The sequence below is a fragment of the Heloderma suspectum genome, chromosome 2, assembly GCF_057233095.1.
Source record: "Heloderma suspectum isolate Gila_16-S chromosome 2, 16-S_ref, whole genome shotgun sequence".
In the NCBI taxonomy this organism is placed as follows: Eukaryota; Metazoa; Chordata; class Lepidosauria; order Squamata; family Helodermatidae; genus Heloderma; species Heloderma suspectum.
In genome coordinates, this window is record NC_139459.1 from 97,713,771 (window position 1) to 97,739,048 (window position 25,278).

Genomic DNA, 25,278 nt, shown 5'->3' on the forward strand with positions numbered 1-25,278 from the left:
AGGTGCAGAACCTCTATGTGGGACAGCACAGACATCACAAAGAATCCTAGTTATGCAAAATGATAAAAAAATTATAGTTATGCAAAATGATAAAAAAAAAAAAATGAAACTGTCATAAATATTCTCAACAAAAAGAAAATGGTTAAGCCCTAGTTTAAAAATACAATTTCACAGCAGAGTTCTAATTGATGGAAAGGTAACAATTTCTTAGGAGTCCTTGCAGTAGTTAAAAGTGTATAGAGCCTTTCCCAACTTAGTGCCCTCTAGATTTGTTGGACTACAACCCTCATCATTGTAGTGCATAGCTGTAGTCCAACACAACTGGAGGGTACCAGGTTTGGGAAGGCTGGCATAGAGGATGGGAGGGACTGTTCCCTGTCTTCAGAGGGATATTGCCCATATGGCTCTAACAGCAGTGATGTAACCTTCCAACAGCCTTAAAGGTAATTCCGATGAAATCAGGGCCAAACTAGATGGGATATTAAATGTATGATTGCATTAATGCCTCAAATTCTTTTCCCCTTTGCCACAGTAGCTTTGCAGGGAAGGGTTGATTTTCACTGGAAATGCAACAGGAAATAAAAGGTTTCTAAAACTGCTACCTTGCTCGCACCCCCAAGCCATTTAGAAACACCCCCCCTAGAGATATTAAATGTAATCACGTTGAAGATAGGCTGGAGGTCAGGTATTGGATAAGGCAGACAAAGGTCTGGGGATCGAAGTTCCAGAGGCAAGCGCACATGTAGAGCTAGGTAGAAGGCGAGTTCCAAAACAGCAGTAGAGGACTGGCAGGAACACAGACAAAATGCAAGGGCAAAGGCAAGCAGGTGTCACAATCTGAGACGGCAGTCAAGAAATGGAAGCAGGAGAGCAGGCAGTCTTCAGATTTAAGACTAGCTGCATGGAGTTATGAGCTGGCTTGGTTGCAAGGAATTTATAGAGCCTGGTATGTCTGGAATGGCTCAGGGAGTCAGCTTTATCTCTGGAACTGCAGACTAGAGCAGTGGTCTCCAAAGTGCAGTTCATGTACCCCGGGGGTGCGCAAGACAATCCACTGGGGTGCACGTGCTGCCGGATAACTGAGGAGCCTCCCGGTGCCCTGACGAGCTGCCACTGTGTGCAGTGATGGCAGTGGCAGAAGCCGAGAGGGAAGTTCCACAGCTCCAGTCCTATCCTGCCTCTGCCGCGGCCACCAAGAGCAACTGTGCCAGTCTCTTCCAGGCACAGCAGAGGAAGGCAGAGTTACTTGCTCAGCCGCAGTACTAGAGCAGCTGCCACCCTACCAAAGGAGAGCAGGAAGGCGATTAACCCTTCCCACTCTCCTTTGGCAGAATGAAGCTAAGAAGAAAGTACGAACTTTCCTCTCAGCTACCATCCCGCTGAAGGACAGCGGGAAGGGTTAACAGACCAGGAGGAGGTTAACCCTTTCTGCTCTCCTCTGGCAGAATGAAGCCGAGAAGAAAGCGCGTGCTATGACAGCTATGTCAGCTATTAAAATCAAGTATCAAAATAAACTGAACTCAGAACCAGACCTTCAAATCGCTGTATCACAAAGTGTTAAACCAAGATTTTCAAAAATAATGAAGCATGTTCAATCACATTGTTCTCACTGAAAATATTACTAATATTTTTTTGTGAGAGCGAAAAGATTTTCCATACCGTTAATAAATAAAATAATTATTTTAAAAATATTATTTCATCTTTCTCTCATCCTTTTTAAATTTCTATTTTTTGTCTATGTTTTATAATGTACATACTACGTATCAGTACAGTAATACATGTATATAATTTATACATAATGAATATACATATATTAGGGGTGCATGCTCAATTTTTTTTACTGATACGGGTGTGCAATCAAAGAAGTTTGGAGACCACTAGACTCGAGGACACTCTTTTCCCTAAGGCCTAGACTGCATTGTCTCCTGAAGAACCAGAGTGCTGGTGGTGAGGAGGTAAGGTGCTGGAGACTAGCTGCTGGAAACCCTGGTTCAAATTGTCCCTTAGCTTCTCACACTCAGTTTGCAAACAGCTACTGCAGGAAGCTACACCCTTTTGAGAGACTGGATGTAAACACAACTGAAATTGTAACATTTTCCAAGTGCCATGCAGTCTAAAATGCATTATGAAGTCAGAAAATATTAAAACCCAACTTTGAAAAACAAACTATCACCAAGTTTTTCATGCTGCTATTTACCTGTTTCAAGGAATAAGCATGAACAAATGCATACCTTATTGCTTCAGCACCAGGCCGTTGTGTTATTGTTGTACACAGATCAATTAATGCAAGTTTTATCAGCTCAGGCTTCTCTTTGTTTTCCCTTATCAACACAGTCATGCTTACTAGTTTTATATAAAGCTTCATGGCTTCATACTGTGCAAATTGACAAAAATGCATACCGATCAGCAAAATATTTTTGCAAAATATAATTAACCATAAAATCTCTTAACATGTGCTAATTCAGAGTAATTTGAAATCACGGCTGAACTCATATGCTCTCCCCACTTGCCACCCTCATTTGCAGCTGGTGAACCACTTTTCAATGGTTTTCAGGACAGGAAGCAAAATGTTTCAGGGAAGGTGAAGGGACACGTGCCTTTTTTCCTTCCTTTTTTAAACATTGCTGCTGTAGCAGCAGCAGCATTCAAAGATCATTCTGGGAAAAGGAAACATGGCAGCGGCTGGAGCTCTGCTCTGGCTGCTCTATTGTTGGGGCAAGCAGCACTTTTAAGAGTTAAAAAGGAAAAGGAAAAAAACCTGTTACTACTGCAATTTTTTTTTTTTTTTACTATTAAAAATGTAAGTGTGCCCTTCACCTCTCTCAAAATAATTCATAACACTCTGCCTGCCCCCACCCCCGGAAATTCTTGTTTTGGGCTTTTGCCCACAAAAATCACACCAAACCTGAAAGTGGACAAAAGCATCCCAAGCCCACTTGAAATATATACGTTCACCATGTAAAAATGGATACTCTTATTTGACAGATAAAATAATTATATCCTGTAAGCTTTTCAAAAAGCAGAAATATTTAGTTTACACAAAATTCTAGGTGACTCTGTAACTGGATAAAGCAACATTTATGAAAACCAGACAATGAGTATGGAATACAAGGGAAATGATAAATCTCATTGAAGAAACTCAGAGGATGAGACAAATTATACTATTTACTTTTGTGGCTTTAGAGAAAGTCTTTGACTCCATAGAACTGATTTTCATGTTACAAACTTTTAAAAGGTTCAGAATTGGTCCATGCTTCTGGGAATTGGTAGTTTATTTTTCTAGCCCCTATTGCTAGGATTCTGATAATGTCATTTATTATTAAATTATAAAGAGTGGGTGGGTGGGTGTTATCGCTATAAATGTTTAGTTTGTGTACTGAAATTCTGGCACGGGAGGATAGATTGGACAGAGACATTAAGGACACAATCCTATGGGAATAGTCAGCCACCCCTGAACTTGGAGGCGACAAACTATCCAGTGCAGAGGGATCCTCTCCTCCATGCTCTGGCCACCCTGCATGTGCAGCTAGAGAGTCCATTTCGGCTGACTAGCCAGGGCGTGTTAGAGTGGGAGGGGGGAGGCTGGACAGCGCATAGGAAGCATCGTAACGCCACTTCCACAGTCTTCTCCCCTCCTCCAGGAGCAGCGCCTTTTCGCAGAAACAGGGAAGAACCACACTGCCTACAAGGCAGCGAAGGAGGAGGCAGGGAGTAAGGTTACTGGGAACTGAGCTTGGAACCCTGGCTCTGAGCTCGGTTCCCAGAAACCAAAAAATCCTATGGCTTATTCTGTTGCACTTGGTTTCTTTTCAAGGCTTGTCTGCAGAGAATGTGAGATGTCCTGTTTTTCTTGTTTGTTTCGTTGTTCTCACCAATCCTAGTACTTCCTGAGCTTGTCATCGGAAACTGAGCTTCAAAGGTGGGAAAGACAGTTAAGGCGCAATCCTATGCAATGTTTAGACAGAAAAAAGTCCTAGAACTGCCAGCATGGCTGCCTGGCACATGCTGGCAGTTGTAGGACATTTTTCTGTCTAAACATGCATAGGATTGCACCCTTAAAATACTTAATTGGAGCAGCGATTTTGCCTTTGACCACTAGGTGGTGCATAAGACCCACATGATGTACTGTATGCACAAGAGAAAGCCTTAACTCTGGTCTTAAACTGGCAGGTATTTTTCATCACTGAATTGTAATTTGATCAGGGAATATTGGAGTGAGGTTGTAAGCAAAATTAAAATAATTACTGCTTTTGAATTAGAATTAAATCGCACTATTATACTCTTGGGACATATTATAAATCAGGTACCTAGAGATTATATGGTAATGGTGGTACATATACTGACAGTAGCAGGAATGTTCTTAGCTAAATCCTGATTAGTGGAAAAAATAGGATTACTAATTATAAACTATTATGGAATTGAGAGATCAATTCACTCCAAACTTTTCAGAAAAACTGGACACCACTTATTACTTATAGGAATAGATACAGATCAAATGAATTAGTGACTTTAGATATCTTGAATATGAGATTTGTTATTGTAAATGAATTTTGTATTAAGGTACTATATAAACTGGAAAGTATTGGAAACTGTTAAAAAGCTAGGTTACTAACAATAAAAAATTGAAACAAAAAAACAAGCAAAAAATACAAAACTGGCCCATTCTTTCATACAGAAAGAAGCGCACAAATAAAAAAGGGAGCTGACTAAAGGAAGTAGAAAGGGAACCACACAACCCACCTAATTATGAGGTTTAGTTCTAACATTACAATTTTTGTGTATTAAGAACAAAGTGAAAAACTGGATTTAAAAAACTTAGCTCACAATGCAAGAATTCACTGCACAGGAAGAGTAAGAGGAATATGTGACACACATGTTTCAAATATGCTTGTCAGGCTTACATTTGACTTTGGCTGCATCTAATATGGTTAAGACCTTGGGGACTTTTAAAAAGTGAAACTGCGCTCAGCTGTTAAAGTGAGAGTATCTAATGTCAGAACCAGCCCCAAATAAAAGTCTGATTGATTCACTGTGGGCCTTAATATTCAAACTTAAAAACTATAGACCTCATATGCAATTCTCAAGGACTGGTCTGTGAACTAATGTTGGCCCATGACTGCCTCTTTGCTGGTCTGCAAATCAAGAGGTCTGATATGTTGTTGTTGTTCAGTCGTTCAGTCGTGTCCGACTCTTTGTGACCCCATGGACCATAGCACGCCAGGCCTTCCTGTCCTGCGCTCTCTCCCGGAGTGTGCTCAAGTTCATATTCATTGCATCGGTGATGCTATCTAGCCATCTCATCCTCTACCGTCCCCTTCTCCTTTTGCCTTCAATCTTTCCCAGCTTCAGGGTCTTTTCCAGAGAGTTTTCTCTTCGCATTAGGTGGCCAAAATATTTGAGCTTCAGCTTCAGTATCTGTCCTTCCAATGAGCACTCAGGGTTGATTTCCTTTAGGATGGACTAATCCAGGAGACTCGTAAGAGTCTTCTCCAGCACCACAGTTCGAAAGCATCAATTCTTCGGCGCTCAGCCTTCCTTATAGTCCAGCTCTCACAGCCATACATTACATGACCCGGTGTATTTTTGCTGAAGTTGAGGCAGTTTTGCAACAAATTGTATTCCCCCAACTCTGTCTCTCTCTGTCTCATGTAGTTTGAGGCAATGTTTAAAAATTCACCTACTGTTTTCTTGGAACCTATTGGTTCAGATAGGATGTATGAAAAATCTTTGACATTTCCAAATAACGTCACAGACAATGCATGAAACATGGGATGTTTTGCTTCTTAAGGCTACCCAGCTCTGCATCATGCTGGTATACTGACCATGTAAATTTCAAAGTTTGAAAATCACTGCTCTAGGTAAAATCTCCTTTTGTGAGATACCAGTACTTTGGATAAAGTCAAATGTTTGTTAACCGATACTATAAAATCAAGTCATACCCACCGTTTTGGGCAATGTTGGATCAACAGCTGTTTCACTATAACCAATTGCTGCATAAAGTTTATCCTTTTCTTGTGGAGTCATCAATTGTTCAATACCTGTCATATTAAATCAATCAATATTAATGCATTCTGTAAAAAAAAAACCTGTCTCATAAAGCACCTACTACATAAGAGATTGGCTTATTATCATTATAACTTTGTAAAGGTGGTAAACGTTCTGTCTTCACCGAAGCTTCTTTGTCACTCTGTAAGACCTAGAGGCAATATAGTAAGACTGAAGACTTGGCATCTGAACATGGAGCAAGTGCACTCAGCCACCAGACAAAAGTCTGCACTCATTACCAGCTGTACAACATAATGGGTTGGATCCAAAGGTTATTATCTGTGAATGGAACTTTTTTCCAGCAGAGGAAAAGAACCTTTGGATCCAATCCAATGCGTACACCAAACTTATGGGCTTTCAAATACAGTAAACATAAGCCTAACTCCTGCAATTCCTTTTCACAGAAATTAGCTGCATTATGGATCCATGTGCATGTAGTTGCCACTTTCCCAATCACTTGCTCTACATGCACATTATGATCCTATTATCCCAGCCTGGTACCCTCCAGGTGTTCTGAACTACAACTCCAACCAGTCCCAGACAGCATGGTCAATGGTTAGGGATGATGGGAGTTATAGTCCAAAATATCTGGAGGGTGCCACGTGGGGGAAGGCTGTCTTACTTAGTATTTAGAAATTATATGAAAGTTAGCACAGGTAAAGAAGGTGTAGTTCTGAGCATTTCCTTGTAAAATCTATGGATCCCCAGTCTGAAAAACGGGTTATCCGTAGGTTTGGCATCTAACCCTGATAGAGAAATAAACCTACGACACTAGGTTATCTAGAGTGTGGTTAAACACAACTTCGTTTTCATCATGTGATTTCCATTTATTTCACATGTTAACAAAAAAACATCCATCCAATACTCACCCTAGGCACATTTATCATTTTGGAAATATGTCCTTATTTAATATATACAGTTGTTGGTATTGTTTATATGGACAACTCTAAATTTAAGAAAAAGTTAAAGCCCTTACAAATTCCCTCAAGTACCAAAAAGCATGGGTAGTATAAATTAAAGATTTCCACCTTAACTTCTGTGCGTGGAAACGGTGAGAACATTCTGCAGGTTCAGGTGCTGTGCTTACTTAAAACTTAGACTTGTGCATCCACCCTTTCCTTTGGGTCTTTCAGCCTCAATAATGGTCAGTTACTGTTTTTCTCTTCACTAAAAAGTCATGCAAATGCCTGGAGTACTGGGCAATCGTTAGAATAATTTATATTTCTGTAAACATCTTGGAGAAAAGACCTCTATTTTGCTTATATTACTCTGTAGAGTGCCATATGCACAGCCTGCACCATATAAATAATAGGGAACCACATTTACTCTCGCTTAAGCCTCCTGAAACTGCTTTCTCCTTATAACAAGAATAATGTAGGATACTCTGAAGAGGGATATTGTGGATTAATGCCTGAAGAATTCCAGGCAAGAGCTAGACTAAATCCTTCAAGTGTTTTTCCAGTCCTCAAGGTCTATAAAACCAGTTATGCATGCGTAGTTTAAATTTAAATTTTGGTTGCAAAGTTATGCAGGTTGCCAGAACGTATTACCTAGAATTCTTTCTGCCCCCCTCCCCAACCATCCCCACCCCAGTACTTTCAGACAGTTCCTTTCAATGAGTGAGATGTCTTGGGAAGCCATTGGTCAGTGGCAAAATACATATATTGCATGTATAAGATCCCAGATTCAATCCCTGGCAACTCCACTTAAAGGTGGTAGGGCTAGTAAAGACTTCTACCAAGACTTTGCAGAGCCACTGTAGGAGTAAATAATATTGGGCCAGATGGACCACTGGACTGGCTAAGTATAAGGCAGCTTCATAATGTTCATAACATTAATGTTCCTTCAATATGGAAATATTGGCCTGCACTCAACAAACCTCTAAATAAAGAATTATCGTCCTGCTATTCATGACTTGTTATTCTTGAGGAATATATAAGAAGCTACCTTTAGAAAGAATGTACTACTATATGACTGGCATTATGAAAACTTAGATTGAACAAAAATTACTAATAATTTCCTGTAGCTATCAAAACACTCTCTGTTACCTGTACTTATTGTTCTTTGTTGTGAAGGGCAGAGTGGATTTCCTTGCATTGAAATCAGTTACAACAATGAGAAAAGTGAATTAAAGATGCATGTGAAACTACGCCTTCAACAGGAAAACAAAATGTGTAAAGAATTTTAGGTATGATTAATTATTAACATATAATCAGTTTTTCCAAAGGCTATAGTCTTTGAACCCCCACGTCTACTTAGTTAGGAGATGCCATTGTGCATGCCTTGCCACCATCAGAGGTGAGGTTGGTTGGGATACACAGGAAGGTATTCTCCATGGTAGCACCATAGAATCATAGAATAGTAGGGTTGGAAGGGGCCTACAAGCCCATCGAGTCCAACCCCCTGCTCAATGCACAAATACAAGTCAGAGCATCCCTGACAAATGGCTGTCCAGCCTCCTCTTGAAGGCCTCCAGTGTGGGAGAGCCCACCACCTCCCTAGGTAATTGGTTCCATTGTCGTATTGCTCTTACAGTCAGGACGTTTTTCCTGATGTTCAGCCGGAATCTGGCTTCCTGTCACTTGAGCCCATTATTCCGTGTCCTGCACTCTGGGATGAGCAAGAAGAGATCCTGGCCTTCTTCTCTGTGACAACCTTTCAAGTACTTGAAGAGCGCTATCATATCTCCCCTCAGTCTTCTCTTCTCAAGGCTAAACACGCCCAGTTCTTTCAGTCTCTCTTCATAGGGTTTTGTTTCCAGTCCCCTGATAATCTTTGTTGCCCTCCTCTGAACCCTCTCCAGTTTGTCTGCATCCTTCTTAAAGTGTGGTGCCCAGAACTGGACACAGTACTCCAGATGAGGCCTAACCAGTGCTGAGTAGAGGGGAACTAGTACTTCCCAGGATTTGGAAGCTATGCTTCTATTAATGCAGCCCAAAAGAGCATTTGCCTTTTTTACAGCCACATCACATTGTTGGCTCATATTCAGCTTGTGATCGACAACAATTCCAAGATCCTTCTCGCTTGTAGTGTGGTTGAGCCACGTATCCCCCATCTTGTAACTGTGCATTTGGTTTCTTTTTCCTAGGTGCAGAACTTGGCATTTATCCCTATTAAATGTCATTCTGTTGTTTTCTGCCCAGCGCTCCAGTCTATCCAGATCACTTTGAATTTTGTTTCTGTCTTCCAAAGTATTAGCTATCCCTCCCAATTTGGTGTCATCTGCAAATTTGATCAGCATTCCCTGCACTTCCTCCTCCAAGTCATTAATAAAAATGTTGAAGAGCACTGGGCCCAGGACTGAGCCCTGCAGTACCCCACTCGTTACCTCTCCCCAGTTTGAGAAGGTCCCATTGATAAGCACTCTTTGAGTCCGATTCTGTAGCCAACTGTGGATCCACCGGATCGTTGTTTCATCTAGCCCACTTTGAGCTAGTTTGCTCATCAGGATATCATGGGGCACTTTGTCCAAAGCTTTGCTGAAGTTGAGGTATATGATGTCTACAGCATTCCCATGGTCTACAAGGGAGGTGACGTGATCAAAAAATGAGATCAGATTTGTCTGGCAGGACTTGTTTTTGACAAATCCATGTTGGCTTCGAGTAATCATGGCATTGTTGTCAAGGTGCTTACAGATGGATTCCTTTATCATCTGCTCCAGAATTTTCCCAGGGATTGATGTCAGACTGAGTGGTCTGTAGTTCCCAGGTTCCTCCTTTTTACCCTTTTTGAAGACAGGGACAATGTTAGCCCTCCTCCAGTCATCTGGCACTTCCCCCATCCTCCATGATTTCTCAAAGAGAATAGACAGCGGTTCTGAGAGTTCTTCTGCCAGTTCCTTTATTACTCTAGGATCCAGTTCATCTGGCCCTGGAGATTTGAACTCATTCAAAGTCATTAGGTGTTCCTTGACCATATGCCTATCGATCTCAGGCTGCAATCCTGCCCCTTCAGCCTGTACTTCGCCTTTGACAGGGGGGTCAAAGACCCTCTTTTGGGAGAAGACTGAGCCAAAGTAGGAATTGAGCACCTCTGCCTTTTCTTGGTCATCTGTTATCGTTTTCCCATCCTTATTTAACAGCTGAACAACCATTTCTTTCCTCTGCCTTTTACTATGCACGTAGCTGAAGAAAGCCTTTTTGTTGTTCTTAGCATCCCTTGCTAACCTCAGCTCATTCTCAGCTTTAGCCTTCCTGACGCCCTGCAATTCTGTGCTATCTGCCTGTACTCTTCCTTTGTTACTTGGCCTTCTTTCCACTTCCTATATGTGTCCTTTTTTGTTTTCAGGTCATCCCTAAGCTTTTTGTGAAGCCACACTGGCTGCTTCTGTTGTCTTCCACCTTTTCTTCTTGTTGGAATTGCTTGTGATTGTGCCTTGAGAATTTCCTTTTTTAAAAGCTCCCACCCATCTTGGACTCCTTTGCTCGTTAGCATCGCTTGCCATGGGACCTTCCTGACCATTGTTCTGAGTTTATTAAAATCAGCTTTCCTAAAACCCAGGGTACGCGTTTGACTACACTCAGCTTTTGCTTCCCTTAGAACCAAGAACCCAAGTACAACATGGTCACTTTCCCCCAGAGTTCCTGTAACTGCTACTTTATCCACTAAGTCATCTCTGGTGGTTAGGATCAAGTCAAGGATAGCCGATCCTCTAGTTCCTTCCTCTACTTTCTGTAGGAGGAAGTTATCCGTCACACAAGTCAGGAATTTCCTGGAGGGGCCATGTTTTGCAGAATTTGTCTCCCAACAAATATTGGGGAAATTGAAGTCCCCCATTACTACTACATCATGCTTCCTTAAAACAATAGCTATTTGCTTTTCAAAAGTTTAATCCTCGTCTTCTCCTTGATTGGGTGGCCGGTAGTAGACTCCGACCACCAGGTTCCTTTTATTCTTTGCTCCATTTATTTTGATCCAGGTGCTCTCGATGGGGCTACCAAGCTCATCCTCCTGTATTTCTGTGCAGAGATATGTATTTTTCACATACTGTGCAACCCCACCTCCCTTTCTGTTCCTCCTGTTCTTTTTGAACAAGTTATATCCTTCAATTGCTGTATTCCAGGCATGAGAGTCATCCCACCAAGTCTCAGTTATACCTATCAGATCATAATTTCCCTCTTGCATTAAGAGTTCAAGTTTGTTCTGTTTGTTTCCCATACGCTGGGCATTAGTATATAGACTTCCAAGACCATGTGCTTCATAGTCTGGCTTTCTTCCTACATGTGTCTGAAGACTATTATTGGGCGCTATCAGAGCTGTTCTCTCCGTTGCAGTGCATGTAGGAGTGCACGAAAGCCACTTACCTGGTCTCGCAGCTTTTCGCGGTGGGGGGGAGGCGCTTCGCTGCTCTCCCCCTGAAGTTCAGGCCGGGGGGGGAGGCTTCCCGCCTCACCCGGCCGAAATTCAGGACGGGGGGGAGGCTTCCCGCCTTGGCCGGCCAAAATTCAGGCCGGGGAGGATGCACCTCGCCCGGCCGCGAAATAAAAAGTTTAAAAAAAACAAACGCCCCCGTGATAGGCTATGTGACGATTAACGTAGCCTATCACGGCTAGATCTGCAAAGTCAGCCATGATAGGCTACGTAAATCGTCACGTAGCCTATCACGGGTGACTTTAAAAAAAAAAAAGCGCGTACGCAAATGGCGGCCCCCACAGGGAGCCGCCATTCGCGTTCCTTATTTGGTCGCTGTAGTCTACGTAAATCTTTACGTAGACTACGGCGAAAATAAGGGAAACGCAAATAGAGTTGCCGTTATTTTCGCCGTAGTCTACGTAATCTTTACGTAGACTACAGCGACCAAATAAGGAACGTGAATGGCAGCTCCCTATGGGGGCCGCCCTTAGCCGTACGCGCTTTTTTTTTTTTAAGTCACCCGTGATAGGCTACGTGACGATTTACGTAGCCTATCACGGCTGACTTTGCAAATCTAGCCGTGATAGGCTACGTTAATCGTCACGTAGCCTATCACGGGGGCGTTTGTTTTTTTTTTACTTTTATTGGAATGGCGGCGGCGGCAGCCGGTCGAAAGATCGGCTGCCGCCCCTGACAAAGACCCGACGAACCGCCGCCGGGACCCGCCACCGGGAGGGACATTCGGGAAAGGTAAGTCCCGTCCCGGGTGCAGGGGGGTGCAGAGAATTTCTCCCCAAAACTTCTTCAGGAGGCTGAACACGTTGGCGCTCGGCCCCCCGAAGTTTCGGGGAGAAATTCTCCGCCAACCCTAAGTGCATGTGCCTACGTCCATTGTTACCCCCAACATTACATCTCCCTTCCCCGTAGGATTCAGTTTAAAGCCCTCCTGATGAAGTTCTTCATGCTGTGGCCAAACACATTCTTCCCATCCTTTGTGAGGTGCAACCCGTCCCTAGCCAATAGCCCATCTTCCAGGAAGAAGATGTACATACCCAAGATGTAGAACTCAAGGGACAGGGAGATCCCTCTTTAATGGTATTTAGCCACCATTTAAAGACTTGGCAGTTTCAGCAGGCCTTTGGCTAATGACACATGATGTATTTTTAACTGTTTGTAAAATAGTAAAACAAAATTCCTGTTAACTGTTTTAACTGTTCTGTTGTGTTTTCAGTTTGTTTTTAATATTTGTGGTTTTCTAATAGTATCCCATGATGTTGTACACTGACTTTGGTCTTTAGAATTAAAGTGGAGAGACAGGCTACAAATTATTTTAGGAAATAATTTACTCACAAATAGTCACACTGACACTACTAAGCAGTTTCAGGCTTATGACTAAGAATATTCCTAATTCCAAATGGGCATACTTGTACCTTTTGGTTCTTGCACTGCTTGGTCCGTTTTTCCTCCAACCCATCCCCACAGCCAACCAAACCAGCTACTAGAATCATCATCATCTTGCTTAGCCCCTGGTCTGAAAATCTTTAATCCAGCCTTAGTTGCCTATTATGGGGAAAAAAAAAAAGAGGCACAAGTTTACTATTACTTAATACTTAACGTTAAATATTTTATTTAATGGAGCAAGTATGCAGAAATCAAAGTGTGTGAAAAGTTGCAGCACAGTCTGGGAACTCTGGTGAGGCAAGATCAATAAAGTGTAACCCTAACTCCTTTCTTGGGAATTTAAATGTGTACTGGGACCACTATCTTGGCAACACAGACTTGGGTTTTTTTGTTTTTAAATAGAATTACATATTTAAACACATAACTTTACAATTTTAACTGTTGAATCAAAAGTATCTTGAAAGGGGATGACAGGAATGAGGAACTGTGTGTACAGAACTTAATATTTGAAATACCTCTGTTTAGAAAACTATTGCACAGAAGCTTGAATTTGCATTTGCCTTGTTCAGGGTTTTTCTGCATTCCGTTACCCAAGCTAGGACAGCACAGCAGCTGTTTAAACTCCAAAGATCTAAAGCAATTCATGGTTTTCATAAAATCAAATCCATTACAGTATATTTTACCATTAGAAAACATTTACCTCAAATTCTGCCTGTTGTCTTGCCAGAGTGATGTTGAAAATATCCAAGGTCTTCTCTAGTTCCTATAAAGGAAAGTGAAAGTAACATACTACATACCACAAAGTTATGACAAGGGATTTCCACAATAGTAATTTACAAGTGGGGACCCAGAATAAAATGTTATAGCCCCTGACAAAAGTACTACTGTTCTCTTGGAACAAGAGACTTGTAGTCTTGTCTGGAGCTTGGGGGATTGTATTATATACCACTAAAGGGCTCAGGTTTAGGGTTCACTGCAAGGCTGAACACTTTATTGCTATATTGTAGGAGGAGGGATATTTGCCCTTTTTCTCCTTCCCTACTACCCCACTTCCTTACATTTCTCTATATAGGGTAGGGAGGAGAGATATTTAATTTCTGTTCCTCTCCTAAAACCTCAAGCTACTAGGGCCTTGAGTAGGCCAATTCCTTCACCCCCACCACTACCACCATTTTCATTCCTCCCCGCCCCAACAACACTGAACTGCCTTCAACATTACATGGCTGCTGGATGTCATGGGACATGCTTAGTCCTTGCTGGGGGGTTTTACTTTCCTTTTCGTTTACAAACCAATATTTTCCAACATAAGCACTATCTTGTCTGTGATGCCCTATTTTGCTGCTCAGCCAATAAGCTAGTCATTTGTCAACTAAGTATTTCACAATTTACAGAAGTTCAGACATGAACAAATTATGTTTGAAATAGTGATGAGACAGCCAAATAGAAATATTAGGCAGGAATCTGGAGTTGCGGAAATGGATGGGTTGCAGAATAGACAGAGAGTAGACATGTAGCTGGAATTGATCAGCAGTCAGGTGTACTAAAAGCCACACAATCTGATAAAATCTTCCATCCGTTGCCTGATGATGTGGACAAGAAGCTTGATTCAACCCGTACCACCACCTGTAAGCTTCACCCTTGCCCATCTTGGCTAATAAGGTCTAGCAGGGGGGGGATTGACTGGGTGGGTCCAGGGGGTGGTAAGTATCTCACTCTGTCAGGGGGTGGTGCCTGCCACCCTGAAAGAGACTGTAGTGCGCCCTCTCCTGAAGTGGACCTCCCTGGATCCAGAGGTATGTGAGAACTATCGCCCCATTGCTAATATTCCCTTTGGGGGCAATGTGCTTCAGCGTGCGGTGGCTGGGCAGCTTCAGACGTTCTTAGAGGAAACTGATTATCTGGAGCCATTTCAGTTTGGAGTCGGCTGATGAGGTAAACGTGCTGGACCAGTGCCTGGAGGCTATAATGGGCTGGATGAGGGCCAATGAACTGAAGCTAAATCCTGACAAGACAGAGGCTCTGTGGACTGGTGGTTCCTGAGTCCGGGAATTGGGTAAACGACCTGTCCTGGATGGGGCTTCACTCCCCATGAAGGAACAGGTGCGTGGCTTGGGACTACTCCTAGATCTATTCTTGTCACTGGAGCTCATGTGGACTCTGTGGCCCAGAGTACCTGGGAATAGCTTTAGCTGAACTGCCAGCTACGGCCTTTCCTGGACAGGGATAACCTAGCCACAGTAGGACATGCACTGGTAACTTCCCAGTTAGACTACTGAAATGCACTTTACGTGGGGCTCCCCTTGAAGATGGCTCAGAAGTTGCAGCTACTGCAAAATGCAGCAGCTAGACTGTTGACTGGAACATCTCATAAAGATCATATAACACCAGTTTTAAAGGAATTAAAGGAATTACACTGGCTGCCAATACACTTCCAGTCGAAATGCAAGGTTTTGGTTTAAAGCCCCCAGCGGCTTGGGACCTCGATTTTTGAGAGAGTGCCTCTCTATATATATGCCTGCCCGAGGACTCAGATCTGTTGGAGGGGCCCTCCTCTGTGTCCCACCAGTGCAAGACATACACTATGGTGGGATGTGCGAGAGGGCTTTCTTTGCTGTGGCACCCCAGCTGTAGAATGCACTCCCCTTGGCACAGACACTGGTTTCATTTCAGTGCTAAGTTAAAACATGGCTTTTTACCAAAGCCTTTGAGGGCTAAAGGCATTCCCTGAAGTTGAACACTGCTTTAACCGTTTTATTTTTTATATTTTAATTGGTATTAGCTTGTTTAATGGTTTAATATTCTTTTATCTCTTTAAATTATTGTTTTATACTGTTTAAATTTATTTTATCTGTGCACCGCCCTGAGATTTTAACGATATAGGGCAGGATACAAATGTTTTAGATGACAGATAGACGGAATAAAATCCACAGAGCCACTATAATGGAGTGGGGAGATGGCAGCATATAATAAGTAATTCAACAAGTACGAACAGGAACAGCTAAGAGTCAGAGCCGTGTCAGAGACTTAACCCATGGAGACAGCAGTTAATTTTAGTGAGGACCAGGAATGGAGTACAGAAGCCAAATTGTAGGAGATAAGGCAAGGTATTATAAAGGAAAGAGAGTCAAGGCAGCAAAGCATAAACACAAAGTTCCAGGAGGAATGAAAAGAATAGTACAGGGGAGATAGGCAGGTAGTTAAAGAGACTGCTATATGAGCAGGAAAGAAAAATAGAGTAAAGAATTAAAAACCAGTGAAATAGTGGGGTTGTTCTTTAGATATTGATTCCTGATCCATTTCTGCACTAGTACAGGCCAGACTGGATGGCTGAATATAAATAGAGAGATGCATTAAAAACAGAGGTAGGCAGAACAGAGAATAGAGGTATGATAAGATGAGGCCTGTGAAAGTGAGAGGAGCTTGGGGCTTTAGGAAACAGAAGTATAAATAAAAATGATTGAGGTTAGAGGAGAATTCTAGAAGTATGGCAGGAATAAATTTGAATTAAGAGGTTCAGGTGTAGAGCGAGTAAACGTACAGGTGGAGAGTGGTGGAAGACAGCAGCATTTCTCCTTCAGCATAAGATGAACAACTTAGAATTAACTTTTTTTTTTTACATGAAGCAAAGTTTTTTTCCTACAAATGTAGTCACTCTCAAAGGCAACCATTTCTCCCTTGCACAAAAACCCTATTCAGGCATTCCACATCATACTTCCTGCCCCCACCCGCCATTGTCACATCCCATCCTCATCACCTGATATGCGCATGTTGTACGGGTAACTTCTGCAGCAGGGAGCCTGCTTTAAGTGGATAGGTTCCCAACACAATGCATACTTACAGCAGGCTCTCTGCTGCAGAACACATGACGCATACAGATTGGGCAGTGAGGACATGAAAGAAGGGACGGGGACTGGAAGAATGACCCCACTCTCTCCCCTCACACAACTGCTATCACATGGGAGTAACACGTAATATCATAGTGGGTACACTCAAACAGGACTATTGCTAAACTCTTAACTGGGAATACCTTTGTGCTACTCAAGATTCAGCTTTAGAGAAGTGAAAAAGCATTTCCATGTTCACCTGTCCCACTTGTTCTTTCCTCACAGAGCATTCCCCTGGCTTCTCCCACTGCTTGACTTTAAAAAAAACATATGCAGTATTGTCTTCAGTACTGAACAGTAACTGGCTTAAAGACACTGGCTTGGATCCCAATATACTTCTGCTTGTGTTGCTGGGGTTACCAATACCCCTCCCTGCCTCAGCAACCCTCTGTCCCACCCAAAAGGCTACGCTGGAGGATCCCCTGACCATCTGGAACCAGTTTTCAGGGGCCCTCAGATGGATGGGAAGGAAATCGGAAACATACCCCTGCAAGAGGAACGTTTGTATCCAGGCCACTGATTTTTAGGTTTCAGTTACTGTGTACTTCAGCTGTAGCTGCTTAATCAGCACAATTTAAAATGTGAAAACAATGTACCATAAGTAAACATACAACACATATTTAGAAAATTACCTGGAAAACAGTCATTATTTTTAATGCACATGATAAATCTTCAAATATAAATTAATAGTAATGTAAAACCACTAACCTCCAACATAGTCAAACTCTCCTCAACAGGCTTCTTTGTTGTTATTTTTGTTTTATATAGATCTTTATAATTCTTCACTTGATTCCTATAGTAACGAATATGGTCCCAAGACCACATTTGTAGTTTGGGTTGGACGTTTACTTCAAGAATGCCACAAATAACGTATCGCCACCTAACAGAAAAGAAAACAAAAGCTGAGGAGAAGTACTGTATACAAAGTATTGTTTCCTTTTAAAATCTATCTTATTAAAAAAAAAAAAAGTATTCTGAAGTAGTCTAAACTTGATGTGCCTAAGGCATGGGTAACTGTTGCCATGTCCGACCAAATCAGGATAGGTTACAACTGGTGCACAAAACATGGTTGTGAAAAGGCACTCCATTCCACCGCCACCATCTGAGAATCCAAGGACAACACAGGGTCAAGGAGCAACTATGAACCTAATCTTTCAGAGGGAGTGCAATGCCTTCCAGAACAGACTGAATCCCAGTTCCCAAGACAGACTTCTTAGTGACCAAAAGCACCTCTGACTTGCCTGGATTTAATCTCAGCTTGTTCACCCTCATCCAGCCTATTATCAAACCCAGGTAACACTCAAGGCTTATTGACTGCTTCCTTGATATTAGATGACAAGGACCAATAGAGCTGAGTGTCATCAGCATAATGATAACATCTCACTCCAAAGCTCCAAATGACTTCTCCTAGCAACTTCATGTAAATATTAAGCAATATAGGGAACAAATAAAACCCTGTGGGACACCACAGACGAAAGGCTGTGGCATCAAACAATAGTCCCTCAGCACTGCCTTCTCGACATAACATGACAGAAAGGACTGGAAACACTGCAATACAGAGCCCCCAAGACCCAACTCAGCAAGGAAGTCCAGAATAATATCATTGATCAATAGTAGCAAAAGCTGCCAAGAGGCCCAGGAAAATGAATAGTGCAAGCTAAGTTAATGTACTAATAGGTTACACTAGGTTCTTCACTTTCCTCCAAAGCATGGAAAAGTTTATTGCTACTAGGGATAGTTAAGCAATTTTTCCCTACCAAATTTCTCCACAAACACTGGAGTTCCAAACAGCCAGAATTACCAGAGCAGCTCTGTTCATTTATGAATACATGGTTCCTCTGCTTTATATTATCAGAATCTGTACCTTTTCAGAAAGGCCACATTAAAAAAGGAAAAAGGAATGCATCCCCTCAGGAAGCTAGCCTTTAAAAAAAAATCCTTGCTCGAGCAGTGGTGTGCGCAGAAAGGTAACATCAACATTTTAAAAAACCCTTAAAAGATAGTTTTAAAATCTTCTTCTAAGGAAGCGGGGTCTTTCTTTTTTGTAAACGATAAGCGAAAAATCCATTACCAACATTCCAAATTTCTAGCAAGCAATCAGAACAAAAGCCAAGGCCTAATGAAACAGCAGTTTTACTACTCCAAGACAAATTGGAAAGTTGAGTACTTATCATGAAGTTCCATTCCAACTCTGTGCGCAGGAGACATCCATCATGGATTAACTCCTTCCACTGCTCAGGACAGGCAAGGAACATCTGACCAAGCTTTGGCCTTGGTCCTGGCCTCTGTGGCTCCTCCCAGTCAGTTCTTTTCTAGCCGAGCATTTGGACAGAATAGCTATTGAAGAGCCGTTAATGTAGTAATTCAAGAAACAGAAGGCAGAACAGAAAAGAAGATAAGCCCCTCTCTGGGTATTGGCACACTCCATGAGAAAAATTGTAATAAATGCTACTATCAACAGGGTGGTCAGCCTGCCAGAGGGTGCGGTATGGATGTCTCCTGTGCACCGAACCGGAATGGAACTTCATGGTAAGTACCCAACTGTCCATTCCTATCCAGTGCAAAGGAGAAATCCATTATGGGATGTACAAACACTACTATTCCTATAGGGTGGGCCCCAAACCAGGCTGACCCTATGGTTGAGGTAATGCCTCTTGTAACACTCTATGTCCAAAGGTGCCCTGCTCTAGAGCAAGTCTTGGCTGTTTGCAAGCCCATACAGGGAGCGAGGCAATAGAGTAGTCAAGTTGGCAAGCAAATGGTCAGGCACACAGGTTTTAGTCCAAGAAATTTTAAGCTAAGGCAGGAGTGGTCAAAATCCAGGCAGAGATCAGAACACCGGCAGTCAGTCAGGCAACAAGGATCAGGCAGCAGCAGAAACAGTCAAGATAACAAGCAAGAGATCAAACACAGTAAATCAGTCAGGTACATTATGCAGTGCAGAAGCAGGGTTGTTGAGCAATCCAAAAGGTCAGGAAACAGAGTGTCAGGAATGCCCCTGTTGCCTACTGAATTCTCCAATAGCCAAAACCAACACTCAGACAAAAGGGTTGCTTTCCCAGGCTTTAATTCCATTTATCCTAATGAAGCATACAGATGCTAATTGCTTGAGACTCAGAGAAACTACAAAGGAACAGCCATCTAGGGGTATTCTAAGAGTTAGGACGACAGTTGATCTCCGTTTGGGGAAAATGAGGCAAATCTCTGAACTTAAGGAGTGGGAGGGGAAGGTCTCCCCCTCTCCCGTGATGCTTCTGGGCGCAGCTATTGACGTCGAGCCAATCAGGCTGAGCACCGAAGCCCAGCCCCTGCGGTCTCTCACTTGTGCCTGCGTCTGTGCCTCGTGTCTAAAAGTTCAGGTTGTCCCTCCCTTTCCACAGCTGGTTCAGTCGCTCCCAGGGGTGTGAGGAGGGGCAGGCTCCCCCTCCAGCTGCGCCTCTGAAGTCTGAGAGAGTTCCTCCACCACAAATTGTCTCTCCTCTTAGGGATGTCGGAGAATTTCTCCATGAATCTCGGCCCCCCGAAATTGGTGGGGAAATTCTCCGACACCCCCCTGCCCCCCCCCCGGGATGGGACTTACCTCGTGCGAATGTCCCTCTCAGCGGCGGGTCCCAGTGGCATTTCGGAGGCAGCGGGGGCGGCGGCCGGTCTTCCGACCGGCTGCCGCCGCTGCCATTTCCCAGTAAAGTAAAAAAAAAAAAAAACGTGATAGGCTACGTAAAGATTTACGTAGCCTATCACGGCTGACTTTGAAAATCTAGCCGTGATAGGCTACGTAACGATTTACGTACGTTATTTACGATTTACGTACGTAAATCGTTACGTAGCCTATCACGTTTTTTGTGGGTTTTTTTACAATTTACTTTTTTATTTCGCGGCCGGGGAGACGGGGCGCTCCCCCCCGGCCAGAATTTCGGCGGGGAGGGATGGGGCGCCTCCCCCCCAGCCTGAATTTCGGCCGGGAGGGGCGGGGCGCCTCCCCCCCGCCAAGAATTTCGGGGGGAGAAACGGAGCGCCTCCCCCCCACCACCGAAAACAGCTGTGGGACCAGGTAAGGGACTTTCGTCCATCCTTACTCCTCCTCAGAATCAGAGCTGCTTTGGGACTCTATGGGCTCAGATACAACCCTAACACAGAGCATCAGACACAGGGCATGATTCAGGAGACAAAGCACATGGCATAGGCTGGAAGGACCAATTTGTTCCAATGCTGGCTGGGTTTCCAGTGAGCCAGCCAGACTCGACCCAGAGCTCAGCTATAGCAATCAGAGCTCCCTTCCCAGAGCCTACTCCTGAGGAGTCCCTTTCTCTTGAGGAGACCTCTTCTGAACGCAAACACTCCTTCACACAGGAGCCCCGCTAGCCTGTTGCTTGAGGCAACGACGTCCCAGGGATCAGGGGGTGGCTCAGCCTCTGAGGCACAGTCCCTCTCTCCTGACAAGGATGGCCCGGCAGCCACTTCCCCTGAGGGTTCAGCTCCTGTGAGTCTCGTGGCAGTCCCTGCTCTGGGGTATCCTGGGCTTCTGGGGCCTCTAGCTCCTCCTCTAAGGAGGGCTCCTCCAGTTGGGGCATGACAGAAGGCTGCTTCAGCAGAAGCGTATCTGTCCATCCTATAATGCCTTACAAACGTATGGTGTGAGGACCTTGTGGCTGCCCTACAGATCTCTGCTAAGGGAGTGTTAGTAGAAAAGGCCACTGAGGCAGCCACAGCCATGCTGGAGTGTGTTGTAACATGTGTGGGTTTAGGGAGTTTTTTATGTCATAGGCTGCAAAAATACATGACTTTAGCCACCTAGCAAGGGTAGCACAGGAAGCTTTCTGTCCTAAGGCTGTTGGATGAAAGGAAACAAATAATGAATTGGAACGTCTGAGTTCCTCAGTCCTCTTATGGTACATTTTGATGGCCCTTCTAACATCCAATTTGTGCCAGACCCACTCAAAGAGGTGAGAAGGATTAGAGCAGAAGGAGGGAAGAACCATTTCTTGCATTCTGTGAAAGAGAGTGTTAATTCTGGGAATGAAGGATGGATCTAACGGAGTGTGACAGAGTCCTTGCTGAACGTGCAGAGGTGGTCCCTCATGGAGAGAGCCGATAACTCTGAAACTCTCCTGGCAGAGGTTATAGCTATCAGAAATAAAACCTAAACTGAGAGGAAACATAGAGATACAGCTCTGAGAGGCTCAAAAGGTGGAGCAGTGAGAGCAGAAAGGACTGTATGCAAGTTCCCTGTAGGGAAACAATGTACAACTGGAGGGGAGCTCCTCTGAGGAATCGTTTAACATCCGGATGAGCACTACGTGGCTTGTGGCAGGGCTTGGAAAGGACAGAAGGGAGAGCTGTGGCTTGTCTTCAGAGTGTGTTTGCTTTGAGTCCCATACCAAGCCCCACTTGCAGGAACAGCAGCAACTCTTTGATTCCTGCCATCTTGTGATCTACGCATTTCCTCCTGCACCAACAAACCAACGCCTTCCAGACTGTTTCGTATATTCGCTTGGTGGATGGTCTCCTGGAAGAAGGCATAGTGTTTATTACCTTGGCTGAATAGCCTAGGGAGAGGAAAGTGTGGCATTCAGTAGCCAGGTGGCAGCCATTTGGGGTCCAGATGCCACATGGGGCCTTGTGTGACAAGGTCAGGTGTCAGTGGAAGGAACCAGGGGTCTGACTCCGCCAGCAGTAGGATTCGGGAGAACCAAGGTCTCCAGGACCAAAAGGATGCTATAAGTATTACGGTTGCCTGTTCCTCCTTGATCTTCCTCAGGACCTTGGCCAAAAGTGGGAATGGCAGGAAGGAATAAAGTTTGCCCCTGAGCCAGGGGGAGTGGAGAGCATCTGTGGCTTCTGCTTTTTGAGCTAGATGTCTGGAGAAGCAGCAAGGTAGTTGATTGTTGAGTGGGGAGACAAATAAGTCTACCACGGGTGATGGCAAAGACTCTGAAAAACCGTTAGATTGATAGTCCACTTGCCTGGGTCGAGTTGTTGTTGACTGAGAAAATTGGCTTCTGTGTTGAGGGTCCCCTGAATGTGCTGTGCAGTGACAGACAGGATGTTGTGTTCCGCCCAGCGGAGGAAGGAAGAGCTCTCCTTGTGAAGAAATTTGGATTTTGTTCCTCCTTGATGATTAACATGGGCTAAGGCTGTGGTGCTGTCTGTTCTGACTAGGAGAGGGACAGGACCCATCAGCTGGACAAAGTGTTTGAAGGCAAGGTGGACTGCTTGTAACTCCAGCCAGTTGATACGGTGGTGTTTCACTTCAGGAGGCCAGTTCCCCTGAATGGGATGGCCCTGGCAGTGAGATCCCCAACCCTCCAGGCTGACATGCATCATCACAATGATGCTACAGGGTTCCTGGATGGGTGTGCCCTTTGCTATGTTCTGTGGTGTTCTCCACCAGAGGACAGAAGTTCTGACTGATTGTGGCAGAATGACTTTGATGTGAGGTCTGTGGATTATTTCAGACTGAAAGGGGAGAAGCGGCCACTGCAAAGGACTGGAATGTAACCTGGCCCATGGGACGATCCCTAAACAAGATATCATGAGACCCAGCGCTTGAGCAAGGAATATGACATTTGCTCAGCAAGCTAGAAAGAGGGACTTCACTACCTGATGAATCTTGGATAACCTGTCTGGGGCCAGGGAGGTCATTCCTTTGGAGGTGTCTAAAACCACCCCCAGGTTGGGTTGGAGGTGGCTCTTTTGGAAGTTTATCAAGAACCCGTGGTCTTGGAGACAAGACAAAGTGATCTGTAAATCTGCACAGGCCTTTGACAGTGATGGAAACCTAAGAAGGTCATTTAGATGTGGATGGCCTTGAGTCTGAGGTGGGCTACCACTGCTAGCATTAGCTTGGAAAAGGCCCTTGGCTCCGATGCCAGGCTGAAAGGAATTGCCCTTTGTCAAGGATAATGGCCTGCTTTCCGCCATAAGATCGGGTCAGGCTGTCACGTCAGATGTAACCACCTGGAATTGTTTGTAATCTAGAGGCTCCTTGGCCCTTTGCCCAAGGCCAGACGCAGCCCCTGCTACCTAGAAAGTGCCAACAGCTGGAGGTGGTGGGGAGTTCCAGCCTCTCGGAGGCCAGGGCCGCCCACCCAGGGACTGAGCCAGTGACTGGCTGAGGCAAAATTTGCCCTGGGTTGCCAGGGCTGAGCTTTAAAAGTGGGCTAAGACCAAGGCATGGGGTCTCCCTTCATCCTGGTGGTCCTGAACCTGCAGACAGCTGGTTGCTATCCAGGGAGATCCATATTTAGGTATCTAAGGATAGGCCAGGTAGATTTATTATTTTGCTTGGGTGTGCATTCACAAAGCTCTCTGTTTATAGTTAAGTGATTTAGCTTTGTACCCTTTTTGTAACGTGCTACTTCCATTCTTCCCTTTCCCTCTACCCTTTTATTTTGATCTTAATAAACCTTTATCCGACCTTTAGTTGGTGTGATCTTGCTGCATAACCTCAGTGCTAATTTCAGTGCCTCTTGGCTTACAAGGGTGGCTACTGGGTATTTTGGGGGACTGAAAGGCCAGTTTGGCCAGTTTTGGGGAAGGGGATCCCGGGATTGGGTCCTGGGTAGTCATCCCTCGCAGGGAGGTTGGGGCTGGTCCCGGCGGCAGTATCCTTTTCCTTGACACCCTGTACAGAAAATGGTGCCCCTTGTAGAAGAAGCAGAGAAAACTCCACTGTTGTGCAGCAATGGGAATATACAGTGGGAGTATACCTCCTGGAAGTGCTCCAGAGATGGGACAGGTTCTATTACCTCTACCTCTTGGAGGTGGGCAATTTCTGCTGCCATCAGTTGTTGTTTGTGAAAAGACCTGGAAAGGGAGGAGGGAAGAAGCCTATTCCTGGAAGTGGGGTGAAACTCCCATGAAATAATAGCTATGTTGAATATCGTTGAGAGTCCAGATGTCCAGTGCTGTCTGTTCCCCCATGTGAAAGAAGTATTGTAGCCTTCCTCCAACACATGCAGGAAGGGAGTCAGAATTGTTGGCAAGGAGCTTTGGAGGACTGGGACAGGCCTGACCTTCTGAGGTTGGAAGTCTGAGATCTAGGTTGGAACCTGGTTCTGGACCATGTGGGCTTTGTGAACTTGTAAATGCGTGGCTGAAAAGATGTACTGAATGGAGATCTGAAGGAATGAAAAGAAGAAGAGGAGGAGGAAGCTTGGCTAGAGAACCTCCTCTCATCCCTCTTCTTACCTTTGTTTTTGAGGGCTTCCTCTCCAAAGAGGCGTGTTCCTGTGATACGAACTGTGCTTAGGTTTCCTTTGGAATAAGCATTCACGTTCCAGTGCTTCAGCCACAGTGAACATCTTGCCACTGTGGTTGAAGCACTGGAATGTGCTGCAAAAGTCATGGAATCCTGTGTGGCATTTGAAATGAAGGTGTATGTCTTATATAATTGAGAAAGATTCCTACGCAAGGAAAAACTATCCAGCTCTTTATTGTTGATAATATCTTTGACCCACAGGAGAGTGGCTCGAGAAAAAAAAAGAGGCTGTACAGGAAGCATGGACAGCAAAAGCCGTAGCTTCATGATCTCTTTTCAGTGCTGCTTCAATACATTTTCCACTAGGATCCTTGAGGGGGGAGTCCCCATGCTTAG

The 25,278-nt window shown here is 44.2% G+C and overlaps 1 protein-coding gene across 7 annotated transcripts in view; it reads right to left on the reverse strand.

The window, feature by feature from the left end:
* Positions 1-25,278, reverse strand: part of VPS13A (vacuolar protein sorting 13 homolog A) — a 254,743-nt gene that overhangs the window by 175,761 nt on the left and 53,704 nt on the right. For 5 of the 7 annotated variants that reach the window (XM_084834257.1, XM_084834259.1, XM_084834258.1 and 2 more), the window contains 5 exons: positions 17,391-17,562; positions 13,499-13,561; positions 12,828-12,957; positions 5,944-6,038; positions 2,232-2,374 (listed from right to left, as the gene is read on the reverse strand). In XM_084834257.1, the coding sequence (XP_084690383.1) occupies positions 2,232-2,374; positions 5,944-6,038; positions 12,828-12,957; positions 13,499-13,561; positions 17,391-17,562 (603 nt within the window). Of the gene's footprint in view, positions 1-2,231; positions 2,375-5,943; positions 6,039-12,827; positions 12,958-13,498; positions 13,562-17,390; positions 17,563-25,278 lie in introns of those variants that run through there. The other 2 variants (XM_084834263.1, XM_084834262.1) reach the window with 2 other exon arrangements.